This window comes from Rana temporaria, chromosome 8, assembly GCF_905171775.1.
Source record: "Rana temporaria chromosome 8, aRanTem1.1, whole genome shotgun sequence".
Taxonomy (NCBI): domain Eukaryota; kingdom Metazoa; phylum Chordata; class Amphibia; order Anura; family Ranidae; genus Rana; species Rana temporaria.
The window spans coordinates 85885212-85907067 of NC_053496.1; the positions used below are offsets into that span (position 1 = coordinate 85885212).

General features: G+C 43.9%; 1 protein-coding gene across 1 annotated transcript in view; it reads left to right on the top strand.

Moving 5' to 3' along the window:
- NOC3L (NOC3 like DNA replication regulator) overlaps positions 1 to 21856 on the top strand; it is a 104979-nt gene that overhangs the window by 63733 nt on the left and 19390 nt on the right. The window contains exons 17-18 of the mRNA XM_040362146.1: positions 4761 to 4942; positions 19264 to 19392. Coding sequence (XP_040218080.1) covers positions 4761 to 4942; positions 19264 to 19392 — 311 coding nt within the window. The remainder of the gene's footprint in view (positions 1 to 4760; positions 4943 to 19263; positions 19393 to 21856) is intronic.

Here is a 21856-nt window from a genome sequence, read left to right on the forward strand (position 1 = left end):
GACTGTGCAATTAGCTCCAGGGATGAATATGTGAACCCGCTCCATTGAAAGCCGGTCACAATCTCCTGACATGTAAATTTGGATGCCGGTTTCCCTGCAATAGTGTGAACTATTTTAGGACCGAGTACAAGTACCGATACTTTTTTTCATGTACTCGCCGATACAGATTACCAAAACTTTTTTGAAGAATGCCCCTTACATTGGCGGTCAGGGGGAAGAATGCCCCTTACATTGGCGGTCAGGGGGAAGAATGCCCCTTACATTGGCGGTCAGGGGGAAGAATGCCCCTTACATTGGCGGTCAGGGGGAAGAATGCCCCTTACATTGGCGGTCAGGGGGAAGAATGCCCCTTACATTGGCGGTCAGGGGGAAGAATGCCCCTTACATTGGCGGTCAGGGGGAAGAATGCCCCTTACATTGGCGGTCAGGGGGAAGAATGCCCCTTACATTGGCGGTCAGGGGGAAGAATGCCCCTTACATTGGCGGTCAGGGGGAAGAATGCCCCTTACATTGGCGGTCAGGGGGAAGAATGCCCCTTACAATTGGCGGTCAGGGGGAAGAATGCCCCTTACATTGGCGGTCAGGGGGAAGAATGCCCCTTACATTGGCGGTCAGGGGGAAGAATGCCCCTTACAATTGGCGGTCAGGGGGAAGAATGCCCCTTACATTGGCGGTCAGGGGGAAGAATATCCTGCACTCCTGAAGAGTTGGTTCTTATTCACCAAAGAAACGCAGGTCTCCCCTCCCCCTGGGCCATTCTTGGTGCACTGCTTATCAAAACTCCCTGCCCCAGCATTGAAACAAACAGGCAGGAGTCACATCCAGCAAAATACCTGCCAGGGTGATGGGATTTACACAGCAGGACCAAAAATTCTGGACTGTCCCGTGTCCAGTGCTCAAATCTGCGTTGGCTCAAGCAGAAAAACAAGCCTTCCCAAATGGCACCCTAAGCAGATAAAATGTGTTGCACAGAGGCACTCCTTCCACCATATTCCTGGGTAAGAGAGACATCGCTCGTTTCCTTCCCCAGAAAGGGACACCCACCCGGGCAAAAAAAACGTCAGAAGACACGCTTGTCATGTCACTTTACTTGCCCGCCTGAAGAATGCTCTGATCCCCGTTGCGCTCTCTGCCCCTGTCCACTCTGATACCCCGCCGTGCACTCCGCCCTGCTCTCCGCTGTACGCCAAGCCACGCACTCCGCCCCACGCCAATCCACGCTCTACACCCTCATCCCCTCCCCGCTCTCCGCCCGCTGACTTCTCTCATCTGAAGTATCGGGTCAGGCATCGGGAGCATTTGCGCGAGTATCGGTCCCGATACTAGTATTGGTATCGGGACAACCCTAGTGTGAACCCAGCCTAAAGGACTAGTAATGCTGCTGCCTGGTCTTCAGTCTGTACTTTTACCAAGTTCACCCAATTGAAAGTTAGAGGTGCTGAGGATGTTCACTTTGGTTGGTGCTTTTTGCAGGCTGTTGTGTGAGATTATAAAAATTTGGTTTGATTGTTTAGGGCCTGTTGCCATGTTGCCCTCCCCGCGTGTTCAGTGCGTAGGGATATTCCTATTGTTGTGGATATAAAGGTGCTCTGTGTCCCGTAGCGTACAATAAAGAAAGTAGGATTTTTGGTTTACCTGTGAAGTTATATTTGGAGTACATCACAGTGTGGTTCATGGCTTGCTACAAAAACTCAAGCCTTGCCTAGCGGGAAGAAAATGATGCCTGGGAGAGGACTTCCTGCCTTTTTTTTTTTTTTATTATTTTTTTGTCCAATCATCCAATGGTGGCAGCATAACCCCATTGTTTTGCATATGAAGGATGCTCTGTTAACCAAAAATCCCATTTTTGTACCTGTATAGACCCAGGTGTAATGGTCTGTGTTATGTGGTTTATTAGCCATCCTTGACTAAAACAGGTTGTAAGGTCTTGATTGGTGTTCTTATAGTAACCCTGTTGCTGACAGCAATAGGCCTCTAGAGCTGTACATACCAGAAGTTTCTTTCAGTTGCTCTGTTTTGTTAAACCTTTAATCTTTTGAAAGAATAAAAAGAATCTTCCCCAAAAAAAAAAATCCTGTGCGTGTCCCAATACTTTTGCTAATAGTGTGTGTATATAACATACGCACATGTTCTTGGCACTATTTATCAGGGATTTCCCATTTGCTCAGTTTAAGATACTTTGGGCGCCAGTGGAATATAGCAGAGCCATTTCTCATGACCTTTCACTTGAGAGAGATCCCACAAGTTGTAGCCGTACCCTCCCCTCTGCTTGTGGGTCACAAATAAATGCTGTGAACTGGTCCTAAGTCGCAGACTACACTTTACTGTACACTTGAGTGCATTGATAAGACAATGTATAGGAATTGGGATGTGTTTTTCTATTTTATCTGTGCTTATTCTGGACAGGGCAAGTTGTATAATAACCATGCTTAACCAGTTAAGCCCCGGACCAATATGCAGCCTAAAGACCCAAGGTGTTTTTACAGTTCGGGACTGCGTCGCTTTAACAGACAATTGCGCGGTCGTGCGACGTGGCTCCCAAACAAAATTGGCGTCCTTTTTTCCCCACAAATAGAGCTTTCTTTTGGTGGTATTTGATCACATCTGCGGTTTTTAGTTTTTGCGCTATAAACAAAAATAGAGCGACAATTTTGAAAAAAATGCAATATTTTTTACTTTTTGCTGTAATAAATATCCCCAAAAACATATATAAAAACATTTTTTTTCCTCAGTTTAGGCCGATACGTATTCTTCTACCTATTTTTAGTAAAAAAAATCGCAATACGCGTTTATCGATTGGTTTGCGCAAAATTTATAGTGTTTACAAAATAGGGGATAGTTTTATTGCATTTTTATTAATTTTTTTTTTTTTACTACTAATGGCGGCGATCAGCGATTTTTTTCGTGACTGCAACATTATGGCGGACACTTCGGACAATTTTGACACATTTTTGGGACCATTGTCATTTTCACAGCAAAAAATGCATTTAAATTGCATTCTTTATTGTGAAAATGACAGTTGCAGTTTGGGAGTTAACCACAGGTGGCGCTGTAGGAGTTAGGGTGCACCTAGTATGTGTTTACAACTGTTTGGGGGTGTGGCTGTAGGAATGACGTCATCGATTGTGTCTTCCCTATAAAGGGAATGACGCGATCGATGCGCCGCCATAGTGAAGGACGGGGAAGCCGTGTTTACATACGGCTCTCCCCGTTCTTCAGCTCCGGGGAGCGATCGCGACGGAGCGGCTATAAACAAATAGCCGCGCCGTGGTCCCGGATCGCTCCCCGAGCGGACCCGACCTCCGCATGTAGCGGGGGGGGTCCCGATCGGACCCCCCACCCGCTAATAGGCGAGGACGTACGTGTACGCCCATGTGCCTGTACGTGCCATATTGTGGACGTATATGTACATGCGGGGGTCGGGAACTGGTTAAGAAAAGTGTATAATTTACACTGCTTGTCTTGTTCCTCTGGAATAGAATATACTCCATTTGTGAGAGTCTGACATAGAACACATAACATTAGGAAACTTGTGTGAAATAGTCCCAGCCAAAGTTTTCTGCTTAGGCCTCTTGCACATAGATGTCACCTCTTGGGTCTCTTGCACACAGGAGTAAAAAACTATTTTACAGATCTGAAATTGGATGTATGGTTTTATGGAACAAGGTATACAGCAATAAATACAGAGCCGTAAAACAAAAATTCAAAAGTTTACAATTTGAGTGCAGTAAATTTGCGTGTGTGCTCGGGTTTACGCATCTATAAGGCCAGTTGCACTTGGGCATAATTTACTAATGATTATACTTTGGATCTTGTTGACGCATCCTGAGTAAAATATTCTGCAAAGACCTTGCATAAACGTGTGTAAGCGTATAGACGAGTAAATAACATTTTCTTCATTGCCAGTGTTGTGATACACTCCTCCTCGTGTACTACTGCACACATATGCAAAATGTTATATTTTTGTTTTGTGGCTCTGTACTCCTCGCTGTATTACTAATCTTTGCTCAGCTGTGTGCATCATTCAATGGACAACAATGTATTTTGAAATCTGTAAAATAAAAAAAAGATTTTTTTTTTTTTTTTTTTAGCTCCCATGTGCAACAGGCCTAAGCATGTGTATGCAAGGATAAAGGAGTATATTGCAACACTGGCAATGAAAACTAATTTTACTCGTCCATACGCTTATGCACCTTTTACGTGCCTATATGTGTTTACACAAGGTTTTTACAGAACATTTCACTCTGGATCTTTCGATCAAGTCATGAGTATAAACAGTAAATTATTACGCTGTGTGTAACTGGCCTTACTGATGTTTATATTCAGGATTTTGTTTACAGAAAGAGCCTGAATAAAATACTGTGTACAATGACCTTGAGACAAGTAGAAATTAGCAGAGGTGAGTATGACTACAGACGAGCAAAAATCCTCTCTAGCTTCTGGAGTGTTTTGGTTTACATATCTTGTCGCCTTCTTGCATGTTTTTGCTAAAGAATGCATTAAGAGAAAAAACCTTCTGCCTTTAGAATCGCTTTAAAGGGTTGTTTGGGTACCAACCATTTTGACTAATCGTCATACTAGACTAGTGCCTTTGTACAGGAGCCCCAACAATAGAAATGCAGCTTGTGATCATATAGTAAGCAGCTTAAGTCAATTGTCTTGTTAATGTAATAGCAACCCTGTATTTCTGTGGATATTGTACAACTATTGAATATATGTGAATTATTTAACTTTTAACTGAGGGAGTCCTTGATTTCCAGGTTCTACAAATGACGATACACTCATTGCTCTCCAGTGTCTGGAGCTGATGCTGACAAAGCGTAGGAAACAAGTTTCCCTTCAGAGAGCCCTGGCCTTTATTAAAAGACTTTCCTCTTTGGCACTGCATGTACTGCCCAATTCTTCCATTGGCATCCTATCCACTAACAGAGGGCTCCTGCAAGTAAGTAAACGAGCAATGTTAATAACTACCAACTTTACCATCATACATTTGAATAAGTGGGACTTTCTATAGCTATTAAAATTAATAAAGAAAAATTAAAGTCACTAACTGAAACTAAGACCCTAGATGTACGTTTGTAAGGGTCACTATTTAAGGAGCTAACATGACTTGAAATTAACCTGCAAGCATGGCCCTTTGGGGCCCTGGAGAAAATAATTCTCATGAACTCCCAACCAATTCAGGGAAAACTGGTGCTGTAAACTAAGTAGTCGGGTATGTGCTTTTGATTTTGGGGCCATAATTAAATATTATCAGACTTCTTGTCTATAAGCTATACAAGCATGTCATTGACATGACAGCCAGAGGTGCTAAATTATATTACCCAATAGCCCTGCATGCTTCACAGCCCCTGCACTAGGCCAACAGTAGTTAAATCCAGTGTTACATTACAGCTGCTCAGTTGTGGGTGGCTATTTTGTAGTTGTTGGGCCTGTGCCTCCCTGAGAGAGGAGGCCCAGACCTGCCAGCAGATATGCTTTGCTTTTTCTTGGCATTTTGCCAAGTACTGTCTTCTAAAAATAAACATATGAAGACTAAAGCTGCCGTCATCGTCTTATCTTCAAAGGTGCATTCTGTGGGGCTGTCAACATTATACTGGTGGTCACTGACCCAGTACAAGTAGCTACCTATCCGATATCCTGAAATCTTAAAGCGGGGGTTCACCCTATAAACAAAAAAAATATATATTTTTTTTCTTCTAGCATACAATTAGGCATAGTAGCGCGAGCTACAGTATGCCTGTCTTGATTTTTTTAGCGCGGTACTCGCAGTGCAATCGTACATTGAAGATACCGACTCCCCGCGGGGGAATGGGTGTTCCTATCCAGACGGAGGATGATTGACGGCCGGCTCTGGCACGTCACGCTTCTCCGGAAATAGCCGAAATAGGCTTGGCTCTTCACGGCGCCTGCGCATTGTCTGTGCGCAGGCGCCCTATAGCGCCGTGAAGAGCCGAGACCTAATCCGGCTGTCTTCGGGGAGCGTGACGTGCCAGAGCCGGCCGTCAATCATCCTCTGTCTGGATAGGAACGCCCATTCCCCACGGGGAGTCGGAATCTTCAATGTACGCTTGCACTGTGAGTACCGCGCTAAAAAAATCAAGACGGGCATAGTGTAGCTCGCGCTACTATGCCTAATTTTATGCTAAAATGTTGCTATGGAGGGTGAACCACCGCTTTAATGATGCATGCTTGTCCTGAGTCAGTGAAACACAAAACGGTACATAAAGGATGAGGATGGCACCCCTTAAGGTTTACACGTTTAAAGACAACAGAAGAGGGTATGGAGGCAGGAAACCACTCTGTGTAGCACTTTTTAAAATAGAAAATGGTAAAACACAAAAGATTGCACTCACAAAAAGTTTAAGGTTACAAGTGGTCATGTGTCGGTGAAAGCTATGGAGGAAGTCCAGGAAGATACAGGGCCGTCAGTCTGCAAAGCCTTGGCGGCCACTGTGCCCGAGACTGTGTGTGCGGTCGGACACCATGGAGCGACCTGTCAACCTATAAAGCTGGATGGCCAATAAGAATGCATTTCGGTGGCAGGAGGACTTGGTGTGGCTTGCCTCTGAAATGTAGTAGTTGGTTGCAGGTCCAAAGCCATGGTCCATTTCTGTGGTTTCCAGATCCTGAGGAATCCTTTTGGGCTATTCCCACAATGATGGATAAAGCCTGAACACCCCAGTAGGCACACCACCTTAGATAAGGTAAGACATGGTTTCTCTGTATGTTGTAACTAGTTACTGGTTTTCAAGCACCTATTCCCTTCCAGAAACCTCTCGCCTCGCAATCCCCAATTCAGACTTTTTTCTTTATGCAGTTGCTCATATAAATCCCCCAGTTTGACCTCCTGTGACAATTTAGGATCTCAACCTGGTGCTTTATGTATTTCAGAGACCACCTTTTGAACAGTGTACAAACATTCCAATGGAAGATCTCCCATATTATGTGCCTTTTTGATGGCCATTATGTCTGTTAGGTGGATTTCCAAGCTAGCAGCTTTTTCTAGTATTGAGGCATTTTTTGTTTTGCAAAGAGACAAGGTCGTGTTGAGACCTAAATCCTCCTTTTTACCTAATGTGGTCTCTTCCTTCCCCTTTCATGAGTATATTGTAGTTTCTTTCCTGTGTCCTGCTCAAGAACATGACAAGGAAATTGCTTTACCCTGCTTGGATGTAGTCGGGGTCTACCTAGCAGCCAAGGATTCTATTAGAAAAAAGTTTTTCTTCGTTCTGCCTCTTAAGACTGGCACCTCCCATGTGTCTCGATCAATCCTCATTGCTTGCTATAAAAATAGGAGTCTTGTAGAATGGGCAGGATTATTTGAGTGCACTTTAGCAATAGCAAGTTTTTTCGCCAGGCTCCATTTACCAGACCGCTCTCAGCTGAAAACGGGTCACAGGAGTGCAAAACGAATTGCACTTCTGTGACCCAGAGAAGCCTAGCATAAAAAGCTCAAGCTGAGCTTTTCCTTTTTAGTAGAGAAGGGGTTATCCTGGGCTGGCCTACAAATATTTGTTTGCCAGTATCCAATCCTCCTGTAAGTGGCAGAGGATCCAGCAGTATAGGACTTCTTGTGTCTCTCATTGGACTCTAAGAAAAGGATTTCTCAGTGAATACAATGTACAATTTTATTTATTGCCGTCTGTTCTAGCAACTCTGTGGGAAAGGGAAACCTGGAATGGAAAAGTTCTCACTGGAGATGTTGGAGTGGGCAATTGGTTAGTGCTCTTTCTTTATCGTACATCACGGGACACAGAGCTGCATATTCATTACTATGTGGGTTATAGAGTCTACCTTCAGGTGATGGACACTGGTGTAATCAATTAAACAGGAAGTTCCCTCCCTATATAACCCCTCCCCTACTGGGAGTTTCTCAGTTTTTTCATCAGTGTCTAAGGTGTTGGTCACGAGTTAACATGTGCTCTTAGGAGCTCCACTGGAGGGATCCATGCTGGATGTAAAAAGCCTCCATAAATCCGGATCCGTCCAAGGTGCTTCATAGCCAAAGTGGACGGTACCCGGGCCTCGGTACGAAGAACGAGGTTTAGCCTATAATGCCTCTCTGCGGAGGGCTGGATCCTGGGTTCCAGAACTTTGTGCCTTCTAAGGACCAAATGTTTTTTCTGCTGCCAGGGTGCTATATAGGTCCAGGGGTGTGGTGTTCCTGCCATGGACCCCGGTCCCTGAAGGTCTAGGACTATACCCACGGTGAAGGGGGAAGATTGGGCCTCTTGCTTGGCAATACCCTGCAGCGTGGAAAGGTAAGAGAGGGACCTACGGGACTTGGTTCGACAGTAGGTCTTCTGTAGGGGACTATGGGTCTCGCCTATATTATGTTTTTATGCATGGGCAATGTAAACCACAATGTCTTTTGAGACGGGATGGCTCAGGGCACCCATATACCTCCCCTAGCCGGCATGTAGCCTGGGCCACTATGTCTGTTCAGACAGGATGGCTGTAGTACCCATATATCTCCCTTGAAGGGGCTGGTACATAAAAAAAAAAAAAAATGCCCTTAATCCTATGCAAAGCATTGTCTTCCATGAGTAGCTGCAAGTCTTATCTGTTTTTTCACTACTATGGGCAGTAAAAGACATGCCTGATGTTTTCGCTTACCATGCTTTCCAAAGACGGAAGCTTAAGTGCTAGCTGGTCTATTGTGCGTCCCACTTCCTCAGCTTCAGGCTCTACCATGTCGCACGTGCTCACCGGCTCAGTGCAGTCGCAGAGAGGGCTCTTCAAAAAGGCCCAGACGTCAGAGCTCTGTAAAGCAAGGGGGACACAAACGCAAGCACCTTGTGTGAGTTGGATACAGATTCATCTAAGACGCCTACTCCGCATCTAGCTGTGCAGATTAGCAGGCATTGTTGCTGCCAGACTATGTTCAGCTGTTGATGCACCTGGGTTAAGCTCCTCTGCTTTTAGCTTAGGACTTTGGTCTCCCCATTGAATAAGGTCAGGGGTAGGAATATAAAAAGGAATCGCCACCTGAACCTGGTGGCCCCTTATTCTCCCCTGTAGAGACAGCTCACAGATTGAGCCATCAGACCTGTCAGGCAATCAATGCAGCCTCCCCCAACATTGCAGCCACTCTGCATGTGTTTTGTTTTTTGCATCACATTAGTTGTTCTACAAGAGGTTAACTGCTATGTTCGCAGCATCCTCACAAGAAGCAAAAAAAAAAAAAAAAAGCAGGGTGTGTCCCTTTTCCTGCTTTAACCCTTAAACAAAGGGATTAGAAGAGCTGGGGATGAAGGTTCACTGTCAGAGGACAGGAGCTGCAGCCTAACGAGGAGAAGCTATCAATAGCCCTACAGGTTCTGATTGCACCTGCAGTCTTTTCAGAGATTCATGCTGCATATAATTTCCCTCTGCCTACTCGGCCAAAGCCTCTATCTTCTCCTTAGAGTGTAAAGAGAGGTTTTCCTATAGGTGGCTAGTAAGACCTCCATATGGTCCTCAGCCTGGTGTCGGCTTCAGGCTAACCAAATGCACATCTGAGGGATGCACAGTTGCTGGTACACATTGCTAACGTCTCTTAATTGAGGAAACGCACATCTACAGAGGATAACTTCCTTTTTACCAGTCCGCATGTTGCATAAGATACATGAGTTTGGAATGCATGTGGGATAAAAACAAGTAACAAAGCATGTTTTATTGTGGATCGCATAAGGATACATGTTTCTGTCTGTATGGTGTTGCATGTTTGTTAGAGTTGCATAGAAATGCTTGAGTGCATAAAGATGCTAGTTACCTGATCACTCAAGTCCTGGATTACCCAAGGATATTGGGTCACACAGAGAGACTTGTTTCCACAGAAAGGCCTAAAATCGCATAAAGACGTTTGTATGTATAAAAATGCTGGATCACACACACATGGTTACCTGATCACCCAAATCCTTGATTACCCAAGGATGTTTGGTCACACAGAAGTGGTTTGTTTCCACAGAAATGCCTAAAATCGCATAAAGTTGCTTGGATGCAAAAAAGATGCTGCATCACACATGGTTACCTGATCATCTGCATCCTGGATTACCCAAGGATATTTGGTCACACAGAGAGGCTTGTTTCCACAGAAGTGCTTAAGTTCGCATAAAGATGCTTGTATGCATAAAAATGCTGGAATCACACATGATTACCTGATCACCCAAGTCCTTGATTCCCCAAGGATATTTGGTCACACAAAGAGGCTTGTTTCCACAGAAATGCCTAGAATCGCATAAAGAGGCTCGAAGGCATAAAAATGCTGGAATCACACATGATTACCTGATCACCCAAGCCCTTGATTCCCCAAGGATATTTGGTCACACAAAGAGGCTTGTTTCCACAGAAATGCCTAGAATCGCATAAAGAGGCTTGAAGGCATAAAAATGCTGAATCACACATGATTACCCGATCACCCAAGTCCTTGATTACTCGAGGATATTTTGGTCGCACAGAGAGGCTTGTTTCTACAAGAATGCCTAAAGATCGCTTAAAGATGCTTGAATGCAAAAATAAGCTGGATCACACATGGTTGTCGGATCAACAGCGTCCTGGATTACCCAAGGATACTTGATCACATAGAGAGGCTTGTTTCACAGAAATGCCTAAAGTCGCATTAAGATGCTTGAGTGCATAAGGATGCTGGATCGCACAGGGGTGCTTGGTCACACAAGAGTCCTTGGTCACACAAGGGTTCTTGTCCGCACAGTAGTGCTTAAAATGCATAAGATGTTGATCGCATGGAAGATGCTGAATCGCATAAGGATGCATGATTACTTTAAAGTTGTACATGGCGGCCTAATTAAGCAATACAGGATTCCTTGTGTTTGCATAGAAATACGTGTCTGCATGGGTTCATGTTGCACATTGTTGCATAACACGTTTATATCGCATGCTTGCTTGCAAGATGCTTGTTCCAGAGCACACATGCTATATGCATGTTTTTCTTAAAACATATTTATATGAATTCATGCTTCCAGGAACACACGCTGCCATGTACACACACTTCCATTGAGGCATATGGCTTTAACACTTGCCACATACACACATGGGGAGCCAGTTGCATATGTGTTTATTTACTTGGGTCTGCAGAGGTTGTCTGCGTTTCGCAGGGGAACAGCACTATCTCCAGTTGGTGGTCTTGCCCTTTTGGGTTAGCCTCCGTGCCTGGGTTGTCAGGGTGCTAGGGCCCGCCTCTAGCAGGTCTGTAGGCCCAGGGTATAGCAGTAATGGCATACCGAAGCAAACTCCTGCTGTTGGGTCAGTCAGTAGCATGGCTGGACCTAAGGGTGTCCAGCATGGTCAAGTATCTGGAACTCTAAAGATACATTCTTTCTTTTGACAAGAAGCTGGGTATGTTTGGCACAGTCCAAAAAGGAGAGTTTTTTTTTTTTGGCCTCAGACAAGACCATCGCTATAAGAAAACTGGTCTATGTGGTCACGGCAAGGAACAGTTCCTTACTTTTGGCCTTTTGATTAAGGCACTAGGGAAGATGCTGGCTTCATTCAAGACAGTTCCCTATACTAACTTTTATTCAGGGCTGTTATAAACAGTATTTTGTCGGCCTAGAAAGAGTGGATCTTGACCTAGCATTATCCAAAGAACCCGGTCCCAGAGATATGCTGGAATTCCTCTTGGTGATTCTTAACTAAAAGGGTTTGCCAGGTCAGGAAGAGACCATGGCCCAGGGGAAGTAGTCAAGCTCCAAGGGAGCCTTATCTGTCAGCTAGAGCTACCGATGGAGCATCTGGCTTAGGGGCCTGAACGTTCAGGTGGCAGGTTGGTTCTGTCAGAGTACAATCAGACTATGCCATACTAGTGATTTACTTAATTTACCAAGGAGGAGCTTGTGCCTTGCCTATTGGCATTCGTCATTTCATGAAATGCAGAATTGGCAGGCGATTCACTGGAGCCGTCAACAAGTGTCTCCGGGAGAATGACCTCTACACCCCGACTGTTTTCCTGACCAAATGTCACAGAAATAGTACCCTGTACATAAGATGTATTGGCGTCCAGGCTCAACAAGAGATTGAACAGCTTGGGGTCAAGGATAAAGGATCCACCCGCATGCGGGGCAGATGTGTTTTTAATCCGAGGGGGGGGACCAGTTGTCACTGGTTGTGTCTCTCCCCCCAGTGCCGTGACTTTTGTGGCTTCTATGCAACATTTAGAGGAGAACGGAAGCTGGCCTGATTACTCCGGCATAACCCTGACGACCTCTCGGTGCAGGAACAGTAAGGGGGTAGTAGAGGACCCACAGTCCCTTACATCTTGTCCAGGCCTACTTTGCAGGGGGTATTACATTCTGCCTTGCAACAGGTGAATTAATGGTCTGGCTATTATAGACCACATTCTCGAGGATCGGGGCTTTCAGAATCAGCGGCAATTCCCTTGATTCATACAAGAGAGCTGGCCTCCAGGACCAGATAGCCTACGGTCTGGAAGGCCCATGTTCCTGGTGTGAAACCAGATGGTGGCATCCGTGGAAGTTTGTCAAAGGTAAAATTCCTGCCTTCCTACATTTGGAAAGGAGACGGAGCTAGCCTTAAGTTATATCAAGGATCCGATCTCGGCCTTGCTTCCAAAGGTCGATTACTTCACACTCTTTGGTCCGGGCTGTTATGCACGTCACCCCTTGTATAAGTCCACCAGTTAGGTCGCCCTTGTGCTCGGAGGATTGGCTCTAGTTTTGTCGGCTTACAGGGTCAGCTCCTTGGGCCGATGCACCATATTTCCCTTCATCCTTTAACAAGGGAATTGGTGTTCTTGGTTGTGGTAGCCTCCAAGAGTTTCAGTATTGGCAACTTTCTTGGTATAGAGCCATACTCAATTATTCTTACAAGTAGAGTGATTTTCATCCTCACCCAACCTTATTTACTAGAAGGATCTAGTATTCATTTGAATCTAGATATTCTTACCTTCCCTTTTTTCAAAACCTTGTTTCACGGAAGGAAAGGTTATTGCTTTTCTCTCAATTGAGATGAGAGCAGTTAAATACCTGAAGGTTTCAGATATAGAAAGCTGACGTTTTTATTGGGCTGCCAGAAGACCCTAGATGGGCAGGCAGTGTTCAGGTCAGCTATTAAAATGGTTACACTCTCTCTCTCTCGTTGGAGTAAGAAGGGTCTAGGCCTATCTGAAGCGGCTGCTCGGATACGGAAAACTGATGTTGTTGCGCTACCAGGAGGCCCCAGGAAAGGGCAGGCAGCGTCTAAAATCAACTGTTTTTAAGGTTGATTCATCAGGTTATTATTCAGGCTTGTGGTTAGAGTAGGATTCCCCCTGTTTTTTTGTGGGGGTGCTCCCTACCAGGATGGTAAGCGCTTTATGCGCAATGCATTTCCAAGCCTTTATGACGCAGATTTTCAAGGCCGCAACTTGGTCATCTGTGCTTACGTTCACTAACTCCTATCAGGTGAACATAAGACGGCAAGAGGATGCAGATTTTTGGCGCAGTATGCTGCAGGCAGCATTATAGGTCCTCACGTCTGATGGCGGTCTGCGTTGTTGGTGTCTCCCTCCCCTCAGTAAGCATTGCTTTGGGACATCCCACATAGTAATGAATATGCAGCTCTGTGTCCCGTGATGTACGATAAAGAAAATAGGATTTTTATAACAGCTTACCTGTAAAATCCTTTTCTTGGAGTACATCACGGGACACAGAGCTCCCACCCCTCTTGTTTGGGGATATTGGGACACTTATTGCTTTGCTACAAAAACTGAGGAACTCCCAGTAGGGGAGGGGTTATATAGGGAGGGAACTTCCTGTTTAATTGATTACACCAGTGTCCATCACCTGAAGGTAGACTCTATAACCCACATAGTAATGAATATGCAGCTCTGTGTCCCGTGATGTACTCCAAGAAAAGGATTTTACAGGTAAGCTGTTATAAAAATCCTATTTTTGAGCTTTAAGACTTGATTCTGGGGAGGGGAAGGCAGCCTATGGCAGTAGAATTGCTTGCCTAATTTTTGCAGCCGCCTGCCTATCCCCTCTTGGTCCCGGAGAAAGACTTGCAGTGAAAGGCCAATGAGGGCTGAAGGGGGAACTGAAATGAGTCGTGCACCATATGTGGTATCCCGACAAAATCCAGTTGGATACTTTTTGCAACATCCCTCTAGCTGACTAAATGATTTTGAACCTGTTTGCATTGCTATACCTGCCCATGTTTGCTTGACCTGGGCAGAGACAGCAATGCAAAAGTTTAAGAATATTGGAAGGAAAAACTCCATTGTCCTTTGGGTGTGCTTTATCTGTTTTAATGCAATGTTTTAGGGTGTTGGAATCTGCTCTGTAAAAATTGTTAACCAAAAATGGAAGCACATTTTAAATAATATGATTTCAGGTAAAAATATGGATATTTTGGACTGCCCTGGCTATAAACTGGAGAAAGGGGGCCGTTTTGACCTTTTCACAATGAAAGATTTGCAGGCACTCCACTGATGGTCACCAGTCTCTGCTCAGAGCAAACCTGAGATGTGAGTGATCAGCGGTCATAGACCCTATTGGGGAGCCCGGGACAACTGCAAGCAGTTTGGTGGACTGAACACAGAGGAGGAGGAACACCCATTCCTCCCCCTTGTCATTGACAAATGAAGCCTGAAGTGACAAGCATCTTTTCATTTTTGGTTTCAGTTGGCTACTGGCAAGGGAGGCAGCTAATCAAACTGATCTGTGATTGGCTGCCTTGGAGGGTAAAGGGAGGGATCAGGCATCATCTATAATAAAGATAAGTTGAATAAAAAAAAAAAAAAATGTAAAAAAAAAAAAAAGTAAAGCTCCCCTGTGCTCACGTGCAAATTGAAGGGCGTGCACACAGGTCCCGCACACATGTGAATGGTGATTGCTCCACACGTGAGGTATTGCCAAAAATGTCAGAGGTAGAGCAATAATTCAAGTGCCAGAGCTCACGTTTATTTAACTCTAAACTGGTAACCTGTAAATGCTTTTAAAGAATCACTTATGGAGGCTTTTAGGTATTGTAGTTTGTCACCCATGATTTTTGTGTGGGATTAGTGCAGGAGGATTACAGCAATGCCAGCTTTTTTCTGACAAAAAAATTACACTATTTTGGCTTCCTATTGCCAGTCGAGTCATCTTTGTTTGGACTGAGATGAATCAAATGAAAGTGTGTTGAGGTGCTGCTATGTGTAATTCCTTCTACCAAAAAAGTATTGCCAAAGTACACTGTGACAGGGAGTGTTCTTGAAACCACGCTGGTTCTGAAATATATATTAAAGCTTTACGTTGTATTTTTTTTTTATGTCTGGCTTTGGCACATGCTCCCCCCATTGCAGTGCCCAGCTTCCCAGGCCTAAATTTGACAGTACTTTAAAGACTGTAGACCTCAATGGGATTTGCTGCTAAGATTGCGTTTTGCCCCTTTCAAACGGCATTCAACAAACGCTCTGTAAATCAAACCCAGGAAGATTCATCATCCTCCCCTAGTGTGAACCAGTCTGATCAGCTTCTAATGTTTAGGATCTGAGTGCTGCAATGCAGGGTATGATAGGCTCATATGAAGGCAGATTCAGGTACATATGCTAGTCATATGTAAAATACATTTACCTATTCTATAAAGCAGTGGTTTTTAACTCCTGTCCTCAGGACCCACTAACAGGCCAGGATTAATAGATAACTGAAATACATCACAGGTGGTATCATTTGCTGCTTAGTGATTGCAGTATTCTATTCTGCATCTCCCCAAGGTAATACTTAAAATCTGGCCTGATGGTGGGTCCTGAGGACAGGAGTTGAGGACCACTGCTATAATGCGATACACAACTGCATTAAATGTTACATTATTATTATTTTTTTTCTTCTACATCTTTCCAGGGTTCAACATTTACTTAGCAGTTAACCATTGCCAGGGCTTCCATCAGGGGGGTACAGCCGTTACAACTGTAAGTGGCCCGAGGGGGCCTGCTCGGGCCAGAAGAAGGCAGAATGGGTGAAGGGGAGCCGTGTTGTGCACTATAGAAATGATCTTGCAGCTTCTGCTGCTCTGTGTCATTGAGCTCAGGCATCAAGCTCTTTCCTGCCACCGCTGGCTACATTGTGCTTGTGCACCCCTCGTGTGTGCTGCTTGTACTGTACTCCTCTGTGAAAACGAGCTGGGACTAGGTACGAAGATTTCCTTTACAAGTAGGGGCTGTGAAGGAAAGGGAGGGAGCTGTTTGTATATTCAAAATGTTATATATGGTCTTTCTAGGTGGTGTGTTATTTTTATTCTAAGGTTTATGTCTTTATAAATGGTCAATGTAATGCTTCATTTTGTATTGTATATCTTTTTTTAACCACTTAAGGACCGCCTCCTGCACATTTCCGTTGGCAGAATGGCACGGCTGGGCACATGCACGTACAGGTACGTCCTGTGCTAGTACCCAGCCGTAGGTCGCGGGTGCACGCCCGCGACCCGGTCCAAAGCTGGGATCACACGATCGATGCCGCCGCCACAGTGAAGAACGGGGAGAGCTGTGTGTAAACACAGCTTCCCCGTTCTCCACTGTGGCGGCGGCATCGATCGTGTGATCCCTTTTATAGGGATACACAATCGATGATGTCACACCTACAGTCACACCGCCCTACAGCTGTAAACACACGAGGTAACACATAACCCCATCAGCGCCCCCTGTGGTTAACTCCCAAACTGCAATTGTCATTTTCACAGTAAACAATGCATTTTAAATGCATTTTTTGCTGTGAAAATGACAATGGTCCCAAAAATGTGTCAAAATTGTCCGAAGTGTCGCCATAATGTCGCAGTCACAAAAAAAATCACTGATCGCCACCATTAGTAGTAAAAAAATGTTTTATATAAAAATGCAATAAAACTATCCCCTATTTTGTAAACGCTATAAATTTTGCGCAAACCAACCGATAAACGCTAATTGCAATTTTTTTTACCAAAAATAGGTAGAAGAATATGTATCGGCCTAAACTGAGGAAACATTTTTTTTTTTTTTTATATATATATATTTTTGGGGGATATTTATTATAGCAAAAAGAAAAAAATAGTGATTTTTTTCCAAAATTTCGCTCTATTTTTGTTTATAGCGCAAAAAATAAAAACCGCAGAGGTGATCAAATACCACCAAAAGAAAGCTCGATTTGTGGGAAAGAAGGATGCCAATTTTGTTTGGGAGCCACGTCGCACGACCGCGCAATTGTCTGTTAAAGCGACGCAGTGCCGAATCGCAAAACCTGGCCGGGTCCTTTAGCTGCATTTTGGTCCGGGTCTTAAGTGGTTAATAAAACATGTGTTTTTTTTTATGTACTCAACCGTGTTATGCCTACAAAGTCCATCTGCCAAACTTGCCAATCTTTTAACAATTTTACTATTTCGGGAAGTGGAATTGTGCACTTTTTACCATATCCACAGTACCACTCTGTGATGCTATGACCCCCCATTTATCCGAGAATATGGAGAAGTAAGGGACAAGGCCGAAACGTAATCTTGGATGCCTGTGATCTTCAGGCCCCGCAGATGGCACTGCATTAAAAACCGACCTGATTCTGTGATGAGCATTACTGCATGGGCTCAGGAATACTTCTAAAAATCACTGTCTATGAACATTGTTTGCTGTGTAATCCAAAATGGCAAGGTGTAAAGCTCTGTTATGCAAAGAAGCCATATCTGAACATAATCCAGAAATGCCACGGTCTTCTCCAGGCCAAAACTCATGTAAAATGGTCTTTTACAAAGTGGAAAACTATTCTGTAGTACATTAACCGATTCTTTTTGGCAACCATGGGCCCCGCAGCCTCTGGACTAAAGAGGAACGGGACCTTCCAACTTATCAGCGCTCCGTTCAAAAGCCTTCATCTCTGATTGCATGGGAGTGCATTTGAAATGGGCAGCTTGCACATCAAATGCTGAAAGACATAAATCCAGGTTTTGGAGCAGCATATGCTCAGACAAGAATGAGACAACAACATTCTTTTCTCAGAACTCCAGCAACTGGTCTCCCCAGTTCCCCGAAGTTTACACAGAGTGTTATACACCTTGGTAAACATGGCTCTGTCAACTTTTTTTGGCATTGGGGGTTGTGTTTTGCCCGCTTTTTGTTGCCCTATCAACTTTTTTTTAGACATGTTGCTGCCATCAATTTCAAAATAACCTTTATTTTTTTAAATGGTATATTTTCTCAGTTTAACTACTTAAGGACCCCTTCACGCTGATATACGACGGCAGAATGCCACCCGCGACCCGGTCCGAAGCTGCGGGACTCGCGGACCCGATCGCCGCTGGAGTCCCGCGATCGGTCCCCGCAGCTGAAGAACAGGGAGAGCCGTGTGTAAACACGGCTTCCCGTGCTTCACTGTGGCGGCGTCATCGATCGTGTGATCCCTTTTATAGGGGGACACGACCGATGACGTCAGACCTACAGCCACACACCCCCCTACAGTTGTAAACACACTTCAGGTCACACATAACCCCATCAGCGCCCCCTGTGGTTAACTCCCAAACGGCAATTGTCATTTTCACAATAAACAATGCTTTTTAAATGCATTTTTTGCTGTGAAAATGACAATGGTCCCAAAAATGTGTCAAATTTGTCCGAAGTGTCCGCCATAATGTCGCAGTCACGAAAAAAATCGCAGATCGCCGCCATTAGTAGTAAAAAAAAAAGAAAAAATTAATAAAAATGCAATAAAACTATCCCCTATTTTGTAAACGCTATAAATTTTGCGCAAACCAACCGATAAACGCTTATTGCGATTTTTTTTTTTTTTTTTATATCAAAAATAGGTAAAATAATACGTATCGGCCTAAACTGAGGAAAACATTTTTTTAATATATATTTTTGGGGGATATTTATTATAGCAAAAAGTAAAAAATATTGATTTTTTTTCAAAATTGTCCCTCCTATTTTTGTTTATAGCGCAAAAAAAATAAAAACGCAGAGGTGATCAAATACCACCAAAAGAAAGCTCTATTTGTGGGAAAGAAGGGACGCCAATTTTGTTTGGGAGTCACGTCGCACGACCGCACAATTGTCAGTTAAAGCGACGCAGTGCCGAATCGCAAAAAGGGGCAAGGTCCTTAACCTGCATAATGGTCCGGGTCTTAAGTGGTTAAACATTTGATATTTTATTTTCTATTGTGAGTAAAATGTGTTTTTGAGATTTGCAAATTATTGCATTCTGTTTTATTTATCTTTTTTGGAATTGGGGTTGCACTCTCCAGGAGTGTCCAATACACGTTTCTATGTGCAGATTATCTATATTCTGTGTGCTTCTTTTGATGTCGTTTTTTATTTTTTTATTTCAGACATTCCCAAAGACTGACATTCTTTTAGACAATGAATCTCAAGGAAGTGGACTTTATCTACCAGAGCTTGATGAGCCAGAATACTGCAATGTTCAGAATACGGCATTGTGGGAGCTGCACTGCTTACAGGTAATTCAGTAAATTACAATCTGGCCAATAACTTTGGCATGTGAAAGATGTATCAATAAGCTAGCGGTTTCGCTATTCTTCCAGCTGGCATTTACAGAAATATGGAGGCTGCCGTTGCTGGGCTCTTCGTCTGAACATACTATTTGCTTGCTGACCCTTTTAAGGCTAGATGCTTGAGCCACTGTCCTGGAACAGTAATGCAGATAGAAAAGACTTCTGAGTGTTCGGTTTTCCTAATCTGCATTTTGGCACCTGGTCAGAGGGTCAGCATAACAAAAGGCGATGAACAAGCATTTTCAGGAATTACCAAGCCTTCAAACTACTACCTGGTGCATTCTTAGAGCATGCACCTTTGTAAATAGCCTGTGTCTACTGCTTAAGGAAAAATAAATAATTGTATACTTGGGATTTAATTGTACTTGCTCCTTACCCATGGGGTGTGGTAAAAATGTTTAATTTATTTAGTTCATTTGCATGTTCTAGAGTAGCTGGTCCAAAGTGAGATCAGTGCTCACAAGCTTAACTACTGATTTTTAGCTCACCGGTTAGAATGCACAATCCAGTGAGCAGACAATATTTTGTATAGACTAAGCAAGCAATTTTTTTATATATTAAAATTATATATTTTTTATATATTTTTATATATATTATTTTTTATATATTATCATTGCTATTCTTGGATTTCTCAGCTGCATAACACCTCAAAAAGTGTTGTATTCTCAAATCTGAAAGTGCCCTTAAACATTTCATCTGGCAGAATGTAATGCCAGGTCTGTGGGCATCTTGCATTTTAGTACGCAAAAGGCTTTGCTATTATCACCACAAACTACCTGATCTAATATTCCTGGGCACTGTACTAGTGTATCTACCAGCAAAAAAAATGTATTTTAGACACTGCATAAGGTTAATTGCAAAGTCTAAAATGCTGTAACCTGGGGAGCCATTAGGTGTTTTGATAGCACTGCCCACTTCTTGCATTAAGTTCAGCCATGTACCATTCATTATTGAATATATGTGCATGGTCTAAGCACTATTTGAGATAATTGGTTGGTGTTATTAAAAAAATTCCTGGACATCAGTCGGGTGCTTGAATTTAGTTAATTACGGGGGGGGGGGGGGGGGGGGGAGAATTAGGAAGAACCTGTCAAATGTATTACATGTGCTGACAGAAGGAAAGAGCAGGGTGAGCACAGAGATGACCCCCATCTGTCTGTTGTGGGTGCTTCACTGTCCAGTTACAGGCTGGAACGAGACACCTAACCACATATGAATAACTGCAGCAGAGAACTTGGATCACCAACCTGGATTTGCTGCTTTGCAGGGCAATGTATAAACTCAGGACTCGGTATAACATTTTACAAATCTTTTAGAAAGTGTAGTACTTGTATCTGTGTTTTAAATGTGTGTTTTAACTGTCTGCTGTAGAAATGGTTAAATCAGAACTTCACGCACGCAATGAACATTGACTATTTTTAATCCTTCTGCTGCTAGAATTAGTAAATAGGAAAGTGCAGTGGAAAAAGAATGTGAACCTCTTGGACTTAACTGGTTTTCTGCAGTAATTTGCCATAAAACATGATCTGATCCTTCTCTCAATCACAGCAATAAACAAATGGAATGTTCTTAAGGTGATAACGCACAAACCATTCTAATTTCTGGTGTCTTTATTGAACACACCCATAAAACATTCACAGTGCTGGATGAAAAAGTAAGTGAACAAAAAAGGGCTATAGAGGGAGGGGGCTGAGTAAGGCCACACAGCGATCACGTGACCACCTCGTCTGACATCCCAGGGGGATCTTGGCCCCTCCCACTGTAGCCCTTAGATTGGGGGAGGAGTGCAGTCGGAAGGTCACGTGACCAGCCAGAAACTGAAATACGGTATTTAGAGGCATAATTGTAAACAAACATTTACACCAGGCATGTTTAAAAGTCCGGGCAAATCACGGCACGTGTTCCAGACGGCCCACCTGTTTCTTTTGTATATCTTTTGTGGCCCCCAATGAATCCCTGAGCGCCGGGGGGCCACAAAAGATGGATATGCTGGCAGCCTTGGAGGGGACGGGACGGGACAAGTGCTGTGCATACAGGAGAGGAGTATTTCCTGTTTACACAGCGTCCTGTGTAAAAGGAAGTCCCATCTCCTGCGCTACCACTGGACAACTGTTCTCTCCATCATAGGAGGCGGGACTAGATACCCATAATCTACTTGATCCATTTCAATCGGGTTTCCGCCCCGGACACGGTACAGAAACAGCATTACTCAAAATATGGGACGACGCTCTAGAGGCCGCAGACGAAGGAGAATCTTGTCTCCTGGTTCTGCTGGACCTAAGCGCTGCCTTTGACACCGTAGACCAGTGTTTCTCAACTCCAGTCCTCGGGGCGCACCAACAGGTCTTGTTTTCAGGCTTTCCATTATTGTGCACAGGTGATTTGATCAGTTTCACTGCCTTAGTAATTA